The sequence below is a fragment of the Caenorhabditis elegans genome, chromosome I, assembly GCF_000002985.6.
Source record: "Caenorhabditis elegans chromosome I".
NCBI lineage: Eukaryota > Metazoa > Nematoda > Chromadorea > Rhabditida > Rhabditidae > Caenorhabditis > Caenorhabditis elegans.
Window position 1 is genome coordinate 11,305,814 of NC_003279.8, and position 17,366 is coordinate 11,323,179.

Consider the following 17,366-nt stretch of genomic DNA (forward strand, 5'->3'; position numbering starts at 1 on the left):
CCAATATTAGCCGAATAGAAAATCATCATCTGAGTCACTGTTTCCTTCAGCATCTTCGTATCCATCCTCTCCTTTCTTTTTTGCATCATGTTCTTTCTTTTCCGTATTCACTCGTTTTCTATATCTTTTGTTCATCAGAGGAATGTTTTTACTCAAAAAACAGAGCATATTGAATCTCTCAGGGCTCAACGACTTCCTATATTTTGACAGAATTTGCCCAGCTCCGGAGAAAAACCGCTCAACTTCAGCACTTCCTGGTGGGCAAATGAAGAATTGGGCAGCGAATTTTGCCAAACGTGGACAAGCTGATTTATTCAACGGATCTGTCCAAAACTCATAGGGAGGCGTGACTTCATCGTCGCACGCGAGATAGCGTTCCAATTCCTTAAAAAAAACTATTTAATAGAATTCCACAATTTTCACTCACGATTTGAACTGTTCAAGCGTCTTCTGAAACCGATATACTTTTCTTAGCTTCTTCCAGCTTTTCCTGAAAATAATTCTAAAAATCTATTCAATTGGATACCAAGTACCTGCATAAATGTTTTGAAATCAAATTCCGGTTTTTTTGCGACCGGCTCGCACGAATTGTCGCTTATAGTGGATCTTTTAAGAGTTTTTTGATTCGGTTTATCCGGATTCGAGCCCCAATTCTTTTCAACAGCACTGATTAAACCAATTTTGTCTTGATTCGTAGAGCAGGTAGTCTGAAAATTGTAAATTTGAATGAAATATTAAAATCGCAGTTTATTGAAGAATTCCCAAACGATTGAGCAACTCATCTGAATATTATGTAATTAAAAATTAAACTCTTCTGAAAATTAAAAAAAAACGAGACGAAACGCCAGAAAATTGCGCAGAAATATGCACAGAAATCTGATGGGTGTCAACGAGCGATGGGGCGCACTGGCATCATCTCAGATTTTTTTTCGGTCAAAACACCTTTCCGTTTTTTTGTTTGGTAAGGAACGAAAAAATTAACATTTACTCAAAAAAAAAATTAAAAACAACAAAACAATCGTTAAAAAAAACATGAGATTTTAAAAATCGAGATGAATTTATTGAAAAATTCCATCGGCGATCGGCGATCGCCGATGAATTTTTTTTCTTCGGCGATCGCCGATCGCCGAGTTCTCTTTTTCCCATCGGCGATCGGAGATCGCCGATCGCCGAAAATTCACTAAAATTGCCGATCGCCGATCGCCGATCGCCGATTGCCGCTCACCCCTGATGTGCACCAGGGATGGTTTCACCCGTGGCCCGCTCGCCCGTTTTTTTTTTTGGATTTTACGGGTGAAAAACATCCTTGATGTGCACACATGCTGTCAAACTGAATATTGGAGAAAAAAGTACGACTATTTTGTTCCCCATGAAATAAATTTCAGATTGACATGTTCATTAATGTTCATCGTGGTGCGGAGGATGGCTCGATAAGGTACCTCGATTTTGTTCCAGCTGCTGTCACTAACGAGTTGGGCCCAGGCGGGGGAAGCATACGTGGCGACGGGTTTGACGATGGCATTGAAGGTTTTCAATAGGAGCTCCTTTGAGCATCCCCAGTCGGTTCCTGAGAGCGCTTTCATCAAGTTGTTGAGTTTGGACAGCTTCTTCCTAAGTGCATCTCTGTGAGCACGCATGCAGAGCATGGTGTCAAGGTGGACTCCTAGTAGTTTGGTCTCATTCGTTGTCGGGGATGCTGACTTGTCCCCAGTGTAGATCCGGGTTAACTTTGAATTCTTTCGTGTCGGCCGTGAAAACAGTGCACGTGGATTTGGTTGCAGAGATCGTCAGCTTGCGCTCCTCGTAGTAGTCCTTTAAGATTTCCAGATGAGCTTGGGCTGTTGTTGCGGCATTGTGCAGAGACTTGTCATGTACAATCATCGACGTGTCGTCAGCATACTGGATGATCTCAACATCGTTTCCCGTGGGGGTGTTCCGCGTGTAGAATGAAAACAAGGATGGGCTGGATACTGCACCTTGTGGCACTCCTCCTCGTAGAGTCCTCCAACGGGACCAGTGGCCATCATAGATCGGTTATTGTTTTTATAAATAACACGTTAAAATAGCTCTTAAAATTGGTTTTTTTTTTCAATATAAAAATATAGACGAACGCCGATCGCCGATCGGCGATCGGCAATCGATTTTTTTGGGCGACTGCTCAGCCCTGGTGCACATTACCATTAGATGTGGGCGCAATTCGTCGTTTGGCATTTGATTTTTGGTGAATTGCCGGGTTCCCGAATCAGTCAAAAGTTTAAAAGGCCTTGTGAGTTTATTTATTCGGAAATTAAACATTTTGCCTACCCCTTATTTCACGTCTTGTTTTACAAAACTCACTTCGGTGTCTCTGTTCCTTGTAACCCAAATCTTTGCAAGTACTCGATCAGTCACCTCAACGACTAACTCACATCTTCTATCAACAGTCATTCGCAAAGCCCTTAAAAAATACGAATTAATTATGTTTTCAGTGCAAACTCCACGCATACTCAGTTTCTCGACTTTGTTTCAAATCATTAGTCTGTCTGAAGCGAATTTCTTTCCAATCCTTCCGATATTCACATACAGTAAGACTACTAAAATGCTCGCAGTATTGATCAATATCCATCCAAAAACTCATATCATCCAAATGACTGATATATGGGCGTCTCGGTAGTTTGGAAGAAAATTCTGAATAAAAATTCTACAAACTCAAATGCAAACTTCAACTTACTATTATAAAAATAATGTAGGGAATTCCATTCCTTATGTAACTCTTTCCATTTGTCGCACGCATGAGTGTTGCCAATTTGAACGAGTCTGTGGTTTTCAAACACAACTGAATTTAGAATCGCGTACGCATGATTTTGCTTTATGCCAGTCGAGTTAAATATGTATTCGGCACTCTCTTCATCTAGAGATAGTTTGGATGTACACAGTAAAAATCCAGCCAAGCTGAAAACCCCTTCGGAATTGTGCTTCGAAATAATTTTAGTAAACTCACTGGGCTTCAACAATCATGTCCCAAACGGCATCACAATTTTTGAAACTTCGTAGCTCATAATTTTTTGAAAAGGCTCCTGTATAAAATTCACGAAAAATTCACGAATTATGTCTGCATAACTTGTTATAACTGCAAAACTGTGTAAATGGCCACGCTCATAATCATGTGTATTCAGCTCGACCAATCGCTCCATCGCACTAGAAAAGGCGGGAAAGAAGATTTGAATTCGCTAGGAGAATTTTCACAGCTGCGCAGCCACGGCCCGGCAAAGCGTACACCAGTGTAAACGCGCTCTACCGACCACAAAGCATAACCTGGTTGAGACGCGAGTTATTATAGATTTCTTTTGGTCATTTTGTTTTTCAAATTAAAAAAAAATGAAGGTGCCGTTTTTGAGAAACACGCATAAAGACATCCGGGAGTACGGTAGACAAATTGTGCACGAGTACGGCTTGCCGGGCCGTGAAACTTCGATATAATTGTTATTTTTGTGAGAAAATGTTCTACAGAATGCTAAAATGACGAATTATGCCAAGGTTGAACTTTAAAAATTTCGAAATATAGCGAAAGTAAAAAAACTACCAAAGTTTTCAATGATTGGAAATTGCTGATTGTCGCGCACCCTTGGCCTGAACAGAAGTCTTACTTTTGTAACATACCTGTGAGTTTTCTAAACGCGACGTCTATAGGTTTAGCAGAAAGTGACTTGTAACTTCCAAAGAGTTTAGCAAATCCTTTTTCAATGAAAGCAGCCCATGTCTGTTTGCCAATCATCCACGCGTATTCTTCAATTGATTGCTTGTTCATTGGCAAATGAAAATCAGTTTTAATAATTTTCCACTCTCCATCGGCCAACAATCTGAAACCACTTGAATGACATTTTCAAATCCAAAAAAAAAGTAAACCTAATCTGCACAATTCCGTGAGATAATGTATACCATCTCTTTGGTATTATCTGCTCAAGCAGCTCTTTTCTATTTATAATAGTCGCCAGGCAACTGAACAGCCAGCAGTCTCCTTCATTTCCTTGGTACGCGGGAAATGGATGTGGATCTCGCCAGATGTGTCACGTGTCTTCAGAAGATCTTCGGTTGTAGTGGTTGGCAAAATGTTGTGGTGGTTTCCAAGAAAGCTTAGGTGTTCCGTTCTTCTGAACTGGCTGCTCAAATCCTAATGAAGTGTCGTCTAGAGGGAAAGTTGGGTCGATGAATACTTTGTTGTCTTTTCTGTAGAAATTGAGTTAGTCAAGGTATACATGAGTCGGTAGTGGTGGCCGCTAGCAGTCTGGAGGTCACGAGTTCAAGTCCGGCCTCACCCACTAGGTTCACCCAGCCTCTATTGGGAAGTGGAGCAATCCACGACTGGATTATCGGCCACAGTCCCCGGCTAGGACGTGGCTTAAATTACAGCCCAGAGGGATCACCACCAGGCAGTGTACCTGAATCCCAGATCCGCAGTGCATAGCACTTGAAGAACGGATCGTCCTTTAATCCTTTAAAATGCATGCGCATCAAAAAATCAAAACAGAGGTACGCGGCAATCGGAAATTTCCGGCAATCGGCAATTTCGGCAATTTCGGCGATTCCGGCAATTGCCGAAATTGCCGGAATTGCCGATCGCCGTACATTTCCGGCAATTTTCAAACCTAAATATATAAATCATTTACTATATATAAAGCGCTTATTCTGTGTGTCCATAGTTTATAGTCTATGTAGTTTTTGTAGTCGGTGAAGCTTTGGCTTCTGGAGGAATAGTGAGTCGGGGTACTGTAGTTTTTACAATAGTATTACGGTAGGAATACTGTATGGAATACCCACGGCTGGTATATATATATCGGAAATTGAAAAAAATTTCACCTTGATTTTTAATTTTCGGTTAGTAATTTTCTAAAAGAAAACGGTCAATCCTTATAGGTTTAAACCATTTTGAGTTTAAAAAAAGAACATTGTTCAGTAAAATGCATGTTTGAGCTCCTAAAACTACAAAAAAAATCAAATATATATTTCCGGCAATTTCGCTAGTTCCGGCAATTGCCGGTTTTGTGAGCTTTCGGCAATCGGCAATTTCGGCAATTGCCATTTTGTCAAGCATGGCAAGCGGATTTCCAGCCCTATACAAAAATTGTTACAACAAAAACTCACTTTAGTAATTTAGCATGCTTCTCGCATTCTTTATCACTAATTGCAAAAACGTCATCTTTAGAGGAAAGTCGAATGAAAGGCATCGAAGAAAAAGAAATGATTTGAAATGCGCTTGTCATGTGGAAATCAAATTCGATAAAATTTCACGGTGACATTTAATATTTTTTTTTTTTAATTTTTAACGAATTGAATGATTTTTTAATTCAATAGCTCATCTTGCCCTAGAACGGGGTTTACGTGGCAATTCTTCCATCTTTATCGTAAAAATTTGCCGCTGTGCGGCTAGCAGGTTTCAGGCAGGCATGATTTTTTTGCAGGCAGGCAACTGAAGTTTCAGGCAGGCATTTCAGGCAGGAAGCTGATTTTTCAGGCAGGCATTTTCAGGCAGGAATAAGGCATGCTTCTGATGTTTCAGGTAGGCAACTGAATTTTTAGGCAGGCATCAGGCAGGCACATTTTTTTAATTCAGAAGATTTAATTTTTTTTTCTCCTCAAATTTTCTCACTTTTCGGGTGAGGCTGTCAGGCTACAATCTACAGCCTTTTTCCTAGCCTCAACCAAAAGTCTCCACTGAACGCAATTTTCTTGAGAAATTAAAATATTTTATCTGTAATAAAAATGCAGATTTCAGGCATAAATACTGTGGACTAGTGTGTGTGTGGGTGGGAACGACATTTGACAAGAAAATCTCAACGTATATGGCAATTTGTGGGGGCGTAATTGGGCTTACAAAGTGGGAGGGTTAGTAATAGTCTTTCAGGCTTTCAGGCTAATAACAAAAAAATTCTTAAAACATAAAAATAAAAAAAAACTCTGTGGGGAAAAGTGAATCGAGTGGGCACGGGAAGGCTACAAACTACAAAACTACAGTAATCCTACGGGGGGCTTAATCATGACGTTGGAATGACTCTTCGGCGCCTCGCTCGATCTGATATCTCATCATTTCCGAGATCTTTTGTGCTCGCTCTTCGGCTTCTTCCTTCTCTTTCTCAATTTCCAGCAGGCGCCGCTCCTCGGCTTCTGCGTCGCGGAGCCGTTGGGCTTCTGGAAAAAGCGGGAAATTTCAGATTCTGAAAGCTTTCAAGAGCATATATGCTTACCCAGATCCTTCAGCCGCTTCTCCTCTTCTCGCTTGACTCTCGAAACGATTGCGGCGATGAGTGCGGCTCCACGGCCTGAGCCATCACCGGTTTGGACGATTTTGAACTGCAAAAAAAAAAGATTGGTTACTGTATATACCGTTAGTTAGAACTAGCTGAAAACTCTGCAGGGTTACTGTAGCTACAGTAATCTATGCCACATTTGAAGCTCCTCGGTCAATATACAGTAACCCACACCTATAGCAGGTTATAGCTCCTAAAAGCTACAATAACGTACAGTAATCTTCGGGGTATCCGGAGCTTTGTCAATCTACAGTAACCAATGTTAGACTACAGTATCCCCGCTGTTGCCCAATTTTGGCGGGAATTTAAATTTTCTGATACCAAAGTTTTTGGAGGAAGTTCAAATTTTTTGAGAAAATATTTTTTGACAGGAAATTTTAATTTTCTGAACTTTCAACCCAACTACAGTAATCTACAGTATCAACAAGTTCACTTCGGCTGCATCATTTTATAGTTACAGTAACCTGGCCTATACTGGCCTACAGTACTCCTGCCCTACAGTAACCTACAGTAACCCAGGCATATAGTAGGATAAAGTACTTATAAGCTATAGTAATCTACAGTACCCCTATTCTAGAGTGACCTACAGTAACCTACAGAGAATCGAAGGATTCCAATCGAGCTATAGTAACCCACCGTAACCCGTAGCCGCTAGCTACAGAACCCATATGCTACAGTAACCTACAGTATCCTCGACATTCCGCTAAAGCTACAGTACCCCTGCTCTAGAATGACCTACAGTACCCTTGTCCTAGAGTGACCTACAGTACCCCTGTCCTAGAATGACCTACAGTATGCCTGTGACCTACAGTACCCCTGCCCTAGAATGACCTACAGTACCCTTGTCCTAGAGTGACCTACAGTACCCCTGTCCTAGAATGACCTACAGTATGCCTGTGACCTACAGTACCCCTGCCCTAGAATGACCTACAGTACCCTTGTCCTAGAGTGACCTACAGTACCCCTGTCCTAGAATGACCTACAGTATGCCTGTGACCTACAGTACCCCTGCCCTAGAGTGACCTACAGTACCCTTGTCCTAGAGTGACCTACAGTATTCCTGCCCTACACTGCCTGCCCTAGTAGCCAGAGGATCGAAGCTTTTCAGTCTAGCTACAGTAACCAACCGTAACCCGTGGTTTGCCGCTAGCTACAGTACCCATATACTACAGTAACCCCACCTTTTTCAATCTAACTAGAGTAAAGTTTGGCGGGAAAATCAAATTTTCGGAAACTTCCATCTCAACTACAGTAACCCTATAGAAACCCCACATCAAGCCCAGGATCCAGAAGTTCTCGAATCTTCTCGCACACCCAATGATTGAAGAATGGATGGTATTTATACGTGGATCCATCGATTGCAACGAGCATATTCGGCCGGCGGACACGATTCAGGACACACGCGATTGCTGGAAAAAAAATTGGGGGCTTAAAATCTGGAATTTTAGCTGAAAAATGCAATTTTCAAGCTAAAAATCCCTTAAAAAACCGAAAATCTCAAAATTTTTTCAGCGGAAAAATGCAATTTTTAAGCTAAAAATCACGAAAAAAACCGCAATTTTTAGGCTAAAAATCACTAAAAAACTGCAATTTTTAGGATAAAAATCACTAAAAAACTGCAATTTTTAGGCTAAAAATCACTTAAAAAACTGCAATTTTTAGTCTAAAAATCACTAAACAACTGCAATTTTTAGGCTAAAAATCACTAAACAACTGCAATTTTTAGGCTAAAAATCACTAAAAAACTGCAATTTTTAGGATAAAAATCACTAAAAAACTGCAATCTTTAGGCTAAAAATCACTAAAAAACTGCAATTTTTAGGATAAAAATCACTAAACAACCGCAATTTTTAGGATAAAAATCACTAAACAACCGCAATTTTTAGGATAAAAATCACTAAACAACCGCAATTTTTAGGCTAAAAATCACTAAAAAACTGCAATTTTTAGGCTAAAAATCACTTAAAAAACTGCAATTTTTAGTCTAAAAATCACTAAACAACTGCAATTTTTAGGCTAAAAATCACTAAACAACTGCAATTTTTAGGCTAAAAATCACTAAAAAACTGCAATTTTTAGGATAAAAATCACTAAAAAACTGCAATTTTTAGGATAAAAATCACTAAACAACCGCAATTTTTAGGATAAAAATCACTAAAAAACTGCAATTTTTAGGATAAAAATCACTAAAAAACTGCAATTTTTAGTCTAAAAATCACTAAAAAACTGCAATTTTTAGTCTAAAAATCACTAAACAACTGCAATTTTTAGGCTAAAAATCACTAAAAAACTGCAATTTTTAGGATAAAAATCACTAAAAAACTGCAATTTTTAGGCTAAAAATCACTTAAAAAACTGCAATTTTTAGGCTAAAAATCACGAAAAAATTGTAATTTTTAAGCAAAAAATCACAAAAAAACCGCAATTTTTAAGCTAAAAATCACGAAAAAACTGCAATTTTTAGGCTAAAAATCACTTAAAAAACCGCAATTTTTAAGCTGAAAATCACAAAAAAAACTGCAATTTTTAGGATAAAAATCAGTAAAAAACTGCAATTTTTAGGCTAAAAATCACTTAAAAAACTGCAATTTTTAGGCTAAAAATCACGAAAAAATTGTAATTTTTAAGCAAAAAATCACGAAAAAACTGCAATTTTTAGGATAAAAATCACTAAACAACCGCAATTTTTAGGCTAAAAATCACTAAAAAACTGCAATTTTTAGGATAAAAATCACTAAAAAACTGCAATTTTTAGGCTAAAAATCACTTAAAAAACTGCAATTTTTAGTCTAAAAATCACGAAAAAACCGCAATTTTTAAGCTAAAAATCACGAAAAAACAGCAATTTTTAAGCTGAAAATCACAAAAAAAAACTGCAATTTTTAAGCTAAAAATCACTAAAAAACTGCATTTTTTAAGCTAAAATCACTAAAAAACTGCAATTTTTAGGATAAAAATCACTAAAAAACCGCAATTTTTAAGCTGAAAATCACAAAAAAAAACTGCAATTTTTAAGCTAAAAATCACTAAAAAACTGCATTTTTTAAGCTAAAAATCACTAAAAAACTGCAATTTTTAGGATAAAAATCACTAAAAATCGCCAATTCCAGTACCTGCAGCCGCCAAATTCGCACTCCGCCTCGACACAACGACACAAACTTCACGGAGCAGAAGCATATCGCTAAAAGTGGCTCCTTCGATGCCGAGCTCGTCCATGATCTGTCGGGTATTACTGTAGACACCGCAATCGTCGCTGAAAATGCAAAAAAAAGTAGTTTTTATCGATTTTTTCCACAAAATTTGACCATTTTATTACATTTTAGACGTATTTTTTCAAGGGAAAAGCTCTGAAAAAAATGTGTTAAAATTTCGATTTTTTGGCCATTTTTGACTGAAAAAAAAACCCCAAATTTTTACAAATTTTTAAGTCGGAAAAAGTCGTAAAAAATGATTTTTCCGGGGGTAAAACGCTGAAAATTAAAGTTTTTCCGTAAAAAACACGATTTTTTACCAAGAATTCATCAAAAAAATCGGAAAAACCCCCATTTTTACCCTAAAATTATCGATTTTTTTCAGCAAAAACCGCCTGAAACTCACTGCAAAATTTCGGAAATATATTTCGTCGGAAACGTATTTCGAGTACGGAGCATTTTCGAGCCAATTCCATTAAAGAGCACTTTATTCTCACAGAGTCGCTCCAAAACCAGACGGACGAGCTCTCCCATGCACATTCCGGCGATTAGCTTGTCGAGACTGAAAATTTTGGGTTTTATGAGGGTTTTTGGGCTGAAAATCGGGCTTTTTTCGCTTAAATACTGAAAATTTTATTTAAAAACTGCAAAAACCGCCATTTTTTGTTAAGAATGCAAATATTCCCCAAATTTTTTTTCGGTGGCCGAGTTTCATCTTTCACGGCCACGATTGTTGGAAATTAATCGATTTTTATTGATTTTTTGCCTGATTATAGGTGAAAATTCCATTTAAAATGTGCAAAAAATCAGAAATTTTCCAGATTTTTTCGGTGGCCGAGTTTTCTCTTTCTCGGCCATCAACGAAAATTTGTGGAAAAAAGATTTTTATTGATTTTTTGGCTGAAAATCAGGAATTTATGCTTAAAATACTGAAAATTCCATTTAAAATGTGCAAAAAATCAGAAATTTTCCAGATTTTTTCGGTGGCCGAGTTTTCTCTTTCTCGGCCATCAACGAAAATTTGTGGAAAAAAGATTTTTATTGATTTTTTGGCTGAAAATCAGGAATTTATGCTTAAAATACTGAAAATTCCATTAAAAAACTGCAAAAAATCAGAAATTTTCCAATTTTTTTCGGTGGCCGAGTTTTATCTTTCTCGGCCATCAATGAAAATTTATGAAAAATCAATCAATTTTTATTGATTTTATCAAATAAAAAATACGAAATTTCACCCTACAAACTCGAAAGAAACCTATTTTTGTTAGAAATTCAAATTTTTTCCAAATTTTTTCGGTGGCCGAGTTTTCTCTTTCTCGGCCATCAATGAAAATTGATAAAAATCGATCAATTTTCGCTGTTTTTATCGATTTTTCCATTGAAAATATTGAAAATTCCATTGAAGATCTGCAAAAATTCAGAAATTTTCCAGATTTTTTCGCTGGCCGAGTTTTTTTCTTTCGCGGCCATCAACGAAAATTGAAATTTTACAGATTTTTATCAATTTTTCGAATAAAAAAACTGAAATGTCCTTTTAAAACCTGCAAACCCTCAATGTTTTCTTAAAAATTCAAATATTGTCCACATTTTTTCGGTGGCCGAGTTTTCTCTTTCGCGGCCATCAATGAAAATTGGTGGAAATAAATCAATTTTTATCGATTTTTCACTAAAAGTAGTGCAAATTGCATAAAAAACTGCAAAAAATTTGATTTTCAAAGATTTTTTACGCCGAAAAAACCAAAAAACCTACGAATTAACGCCAGGATGATCGGATTTTGAGTCAACAATTTTATCATATCTTGTGAAAATATAATCAGCTTCTCCATTATCACCAAATCCTCCCCATTCCGTATCGATTATCATCTGAAAACATAAAAAATTGCACTTTTTTCCGGAAAAATTAGAGAAAAATCGAAAATTTTTGACTGAAAAGTTGATTTTTTTCGAAAAATTGCAATATTTTAGTGATTTTTTATCTGAAAATTGTCGAAAAAAAATCGATTTTTTCTCAAATTTTCGCCAAAAATGTCGATTTTTTGTACCGATTTATGATTATAATCCTCCGTAGCGTTGGCCAATCCGTGCACAATCTTCCTGGAATCTTCCATATATGAAGCATTTGTTCCGGTTCCAATAATTACGCCAATATCACAGTGACCGCCTGCAAAAAACGGCGTGTTTTCAGAGGTTTGTAGAGGAAAAATCTTGATTTTTGGGCTATTTTTACTAGGTAAACTGTATACATAAACTGTATATATATATATATATATATATATATATATATATATATATATATATACTATATGTATACTATAAATATATTGTATAGTATGTAGTATGTATACAGTGCGTCCAACTTCTATAGCACCCATCTCTAATTTGGCGGTTTGGAGCTTTTCAAAATATTTTCAGGAAAAGTGTTAGTGCAGTTCGATAGCAAATGTTGAAAAACCTATGCTCCCCAATTATTATTATGATATCTTAAAAATCACGGAAATTAGGTCAAAATATCGGAAAAATGGCCGTCCAACTTCTATAGCAACTTTCTATCCCCCTCTGATTTTTGACAATTTCCGGTAAAATCGGGGGTTTCTTTGTTATTCATGAATTTATTTTGTGAATAACTTCACACCAAAATGATCAGACGGTTTCACTTTTACATTTAAAAAATAAATATACCACTTGAAAACACGTGGAATGCCTGTGATTGTCCTGGAACGTTCTTATTTGCTTCAGAGGCCATATCTCGGCTCCCAATCGGTTTCGCAACACCAAACTTTATCAAAATGTTCTTCTCCGTCTAGTTATTACTATGTAATTAGTTGTAGAGAACATTCATTCATATTAACCAAATGGAAAAGGGAGTAACTGCAGTGATTTTTAGAAGGCTTGATTTAACTCTGGAAACGAGCGTTTGGAGGCGCAGAGATAATGATTGAGAATACATTTTCGACAAAAAATTACTAAATTATAACAAAAATTGAAAATTATATTATATGAACATCAAATCCGTGGAAATCCATGGATAAATCAAATGCCAGACTAATTGTCGCATGTTAGCTTGAGAAAACTACTTGCGGCCTCGCTTTGCCTTTGTCCTCTTTTTTGAGCGGTCTCGTGAACTCGTCTAAATAAAATTTCAAAGACTTCTAATCAAAATCGAAGCTTCAAAGATATTTAAATCATATGAGCTGAAATTCTATACCATACAAAGTCAAAACCTTCAGCTCTGCGCCTTCAAACGCTCGTTTCCAGAGTTAAATCAAGCCTTCTAAAAATCACTGCAGTTACTCCCTTTTCCATTTGGTTAATATGAATGAATGTTCTCTACAACTAATTACATAGTAATAACTAGACGGAGAAGAACATTTTGATAAAGTTTGGTGTTGCGAAACCGATTGGGAGCCGAGATATGGCCTCTGAAGCAAATAAGAACGTTCCAGGACAATCACAGGCATTCCACGTGTTTTCAAGTGGTATATTTATTTTTTAAATGTAAAAGTGAAACCGTCTGATCATTTTGGTGTGAAGTTATTCACAAAATAAATTCATGAATAACAAAGAAACCCCCGATTTTACCGGAAATTGTCAAAAATCAGAGGGGGATAGAAAGTTGCTATAGAAGTTGGACGGCCATTTTTCCGATATTTTGACCTAATTTCCGTGATTTTTAAGATATCATAATAATAATTGGGGAGCATAGGTTTTTCAACATTTGCTATCGAACTGCACTAACACTTTTCCTGAAAATATTTTGAAAAGCTCCAAACCGCCAAATTAGAGATGGGTGCTATAGAAGTTGGACGCACTGTATATATATATATAGTATATAAATATGTATATACTATAGAAATTATATATGTATATATACTATATAAACTATATATAGTATATATACATATATAATTTCTATAGTATATACAAATTTAAATACTATAAATATACTATATATAAAAAACTCGGCCAGCGAAAAAATCTGAAAATTTCTGATTTTTTGCAGATTTTAAATGAAATTTTTACTTTTTTCAGCGGAAAAATCGATAAAAACAGCGAAAATTGATCGATTTTTATCAATTTTCATTGATGGCCGAGAAAGAGAAAACTCGGCCACCAAAAAAATTTGGAAATTCCCATTTTTGCAAATTTTTTAAAATATACATACTACATACTATACAATTTATTAATAGTATACATATATATATACTAAATAAACTATATACATGCATACTACATACTGTATAATATATATATATATATGAAAATTCGATGATTTTTGGCCTAAAACTGAGAAATTCTGGTATATATATATATACATTAGAAAAACGTTTTCAGAGATTTTTTGGCTTTTTAAGTAGATTTTTGCACACAAAACATTACAATTTCTCAGTTTTAGGCCAAAAATCATTGAATTTTCCTAATTTTCAGCTCATTTTCAACCGGAAAAAAGGTTACAAACCAGCTTCATATGCAGCTGCAACCATTGTACCAACTGTATCATTAATCAATGCAACTATATTCACTTTAACACGTCCATCACGTGCAATCGCATCTTCTAACAGTTGTACGACGTCTTCGCCCACGCATCCTGTCGCTGTTACTCCTTTTGTCCATCTGTGAAAATGCCCTCTTTTTTTTTGTTGAATTTTTGGGTCCCACCACGCGATTTGTGGGTTACTGTACCTGAGCAGCGTGGCCGATCGGAGCCCGGTTTGATCGCAGGGATACGAGAAAGTGAATCCAACAGGCAAATGCTCATCGGCGAGCTCACGTTCGACAAGAAAATCGCACAGAGCTTTGGCAATGTAGTCGAAAAGCTGAAAACATTTTTTTGGAATTTTCTGGAAAATCAGGAAATTTAGGCTAATTTTAGCGATTTTTTTAAAATTTTTAGGTGAAAATTCAGTGAAAAGCGGGAAAAAATTAGTTTTTCATGCGAAAAATTAAAAAATTAAAAGGTTTTCCGGCTTAAAATGCAAACTTTTCCCCAGTTTTCAGGCTGAAAATCTCGAATTTTTAGATTTTTGAGGTCGAAAACAAGACATTTTCAGGTTTTTCTGTATGAAAACCACCAAATTTTCCGGGTTTTCCGGCTGAAATTTATGAAATTTCAGGGTTTTCTTATTGAAAATCGCGAAATTTTCAGCTTTTTACGCGTAAAAAGTCCAATTTCTCAGACTTTTTAGGCTAAAAAACTAAAATTTTCCGGTGGGGGGCTTCAGGCTGAAAATTAGGAAATTTCCAGGTTTTCCGGCTAAAACTTATAAAATCTCAGGGTTTTAGGCTGAAAATCACCATATTTTAAGGTTTTCAGGCTGAAAATTACGGAATTTTCAGGTTTTTACGCTTAAAAAGTCCAATTTCTCGGACTTTTCAGGCTGGAAAACATGAAATTTCTCAGATTTTTTAGGTTAAAAAACTAGAATTTTCCGGTTTTTAGACTGAAAATCACGAAATTTTGAGATTTTTTAAGTTAAAAAACCAAAAATTTCCAGTTTTTTTGGCTGAAAACTTCGAATTTTTAGATTTTTGAGGTCGAAAACAAGGAATTTTCAGGTTTTCAGGCTGAAAATCACGAAATTTTCCAATTTTCAAGCTAAAACACGCAATTTTTCCGGTTTTTCCGGCTGAAAATCGCGGAATTTTCAGGTTTTTTTATGAGAAAAAACCAAAATTTCTCAGATTTTGAGGCTGAAAATCACAATTTCTCAGTTTTTTGGGTTTGAAAACCGGAATTTTTCGGTTTTTTCAAGCTAAAATACGCAATTTTTCAGTTTTATCCCTCTGAAATTTATGAAATTTCAGGGGTTTCAGGCTGAAAATGTCAATTTCTCGGATTTTTTAGGGTAAAAAACCAAAATTTTCCAGGTTTTCATGCTGAAAATCCCCAATTTTCAAGTTTTTCATAGCTTTTTTTCTGCTTTTTTCACGAAAATTCCCAATTTTCATGGTTTTCTTCAAATTTCAGTGGCAATTTCTTCAACTTTTATCGCTTTTTTTCCAGTTTTTCAGCGCGTTTTCAGGCTAAAAATCCCGATTTCCTCGTACTTTTTGTCCGGTTCCATGCATTGCGGCATTTGGCATTCTTGTATTAAATTGTTTAGTTCTCATCGGCTCACCGGGCTCCAGTTCCATCAACATTACACGTAGATTTGTGCCTCCGAGGTCCATTGCAACGAATTTTCCACGTTCTGCAAAAGAAAATCATTGATTTTTACTGAAAATTCGGCGGAAAGTGGCTGATTTTGGTGTAGGTGGCTTAGAAAATGGTGAACTGGGATTTCTAGGCCACCTAAAGTTAGGCCATAGTATGACAGTTGTTGTTTTGCCGCAAGAATGGAGTTCTTGGTAAAAATCTGGTGGAAAATGAGTAGGTGGCCTAGAAAAAGCTAGTTTTGGATTTCTAGGCTACCTAAAGTTAGGCCATGGTGTGAATTCATTGAAATTTACGATTTTTTCAGTAGAACATGAAATTTTCGTGAAAATTTGGCGCAAAATTGCTGCTTTTGGTGATGGTGGCCTAGAAAATGGAGGCCTGGGATTTCTAGGCCACCAAAAATTAGGCCATAGGCTGAAAATATGAAAATCAACGTTTTTTCAGCAGAACATGGAATTTTCTTGAAAATTCGGGGGAAATGAATGAGTTTTGTGTAGGTGGCCTAGAAAATGATGGGTTTGGATTTCTAGGCCACCAAAAGCTAGGCCATGGATTGAAAAATCGAATTTTTAGCCAATTTTTCGGATTTTTTGAATTTTCAGTCAAATTTTCTACGTTTTCAAGAGAAAAATCAGTGATTTTTATGAAAATTCTTGCTTTGGTGGCCTAGAAAATGGTATATTTGGATTTCTAGGCCACCAACTGGAAAGTTAGGCCACGACCGTAAAAACCCATTCTTAGGCCATTTTTTCTCGATTTTTCGATTAAAAACCTTTTCCATTCGGCAATTCTGGCACAAAAGATGGTAACATTGCAATTGTGGACCGTTCCAAGCCGGATTCCAGTCCTCGATCCATATTATCTGATAAATGGGACATCATTCGTCGGAGAGTCGTATTTGACAGCTTAAACTCGGCCATCACGGATTCCAGCTGCAAAAATATCGATTTTTAGGTGGTAAATTGGTTGGTGGCCGTGAAATTTGGGTTTCTAGGCCACCGAATGGAAAAGTTAGGCCACGGACTGATTTTTGATCAAATTTTGATATTTTTAACGGGTTTTAGAGTTAAAAAGCAGCAAATACTCAAATTGTATTTTACGGTGGCCTAGAAAACCCAAAACCGGATTTCTAGGCCACCAATTCGGAAAGTTAGGCCATCGATTCGAATTTCGGTGATTTTCGAAGATTTTCACTTTTTTGGACATTGAAAATGAAGTTAATATCAGATTTTTCTGAAAAGGTGGCCTAGCCGGATTTCGAGACCACCAATTCGAAAAGTTAGGCCATGGACTGATTTTTAGTGAAATTTTGCATTTTTCGACTATTTTTTACGACAATTTCAGCGAAATATGCCAATTTATTGTGTATTATAAGGATTTTCATGCTTAAAAAGCCATTTTCAACAGTTTTTCTCCCGAAATTTTCCGCCAAATCTCCCACCGAAATCGATTCTTCATTCAGTTTCGACGCCATTTTTGCCAGCGGAGTCGTCGGCGTCCGCGGGCTCTTTTTTCCCTTTCCATGGGCTTGTGAACGCCATATCCTGAAGAAAAATGCGGTTTTATCGATTTTATCGATTTTTCCCGGGCGGAAAAAATTGAAAAATGTGAAAAATACCGATATTGAATGCCGAGCTCGATGATACCCAGCATTTTGTGTAGATTTTTGGGCTGAAAATGTTAATTTTGACATTAAAAAATAGTGGGAAAACAGATTTTTTATTTGTTTTTAAGAAAAAT

General features: G+C 36.5%; 3 protein-coding genes across 3 annotated transcripts; all 3 read right to left on the reverse strand.

Moving 5' to 3' along the window:
- Positions 1-439: 439 nt before the first annotated feature.
- On the reverse strand, positions 440-1,637 carry H25P06.5 (Ribonuclease H; the record flags this gene model as incomplete). The annotated part of the gene is made up of 3 exons (NM_001381220.1): positions 440-490; positions 534-707; positions 1,440-1,637. 3 exons carry the CDS (start codon positions 1,635-1,637, stop codon positions 440-442), a joined length of 423 nt encoding a protein of 140 aa, NP_001368100.1.
- Positions 1,638-2,307: 670 nt separating this feature from the next.
- clpr-3 (Calpain catalytic domain-containing protein) lies at positions 2,308-5,240 on the reverse strand (the record flags this gene model as incomplete). Its single annotated transcript, NM_060503.2, has 6 exons — positions 2,308-2,437; positions 2,487-2,667; positions 2,711-2,931; positions 2,981-3,056; positions 3,640-3,839; positions 5,122-5,240. 6 exons carry the CDS (start codon positions 5,238-5,240, stop codon positions 2,308-2,310), a joined length of 927 nt encoding a protein of 308 aa, NP_492904.2.
- A 470-nt stretch (positions 5,241-5,710) lies between these two features.
- hxk-2 (Phosphotransferase) lies at positions 5,711-17,297 on the reverse strand. The gene is made up of 13 exons (NM_060504.8): positions 17,245-17,297; positions 17,068-17,170; positions 16,399-16,558; positions 15,518-15,660; positions 14,153-14,286; positions 13,929-14,083; positions 11,515-11,633; positions 11,223-11,335; positions 9,882-10,037; positions 9,398-9,537; positions 7,557-7,693; positions 6,222-6,327; positions 5,711-6,165 (listed from the first exon to the last, which is right to left on the reverse strand). Exons 1-13 carry the CDS (start codon positions 17,277-17,279, stop codon positions 6,008-6,010), a joined length of 1,659 nt encoding a protein of 552 aa, NP_492905.1. The 5' UTR covers positions 17,280-17,297; the 3' UTR covers positions 5,711-6,007.
- Positions 17,298-17,366: the final 69 nt, after the last annotated feature.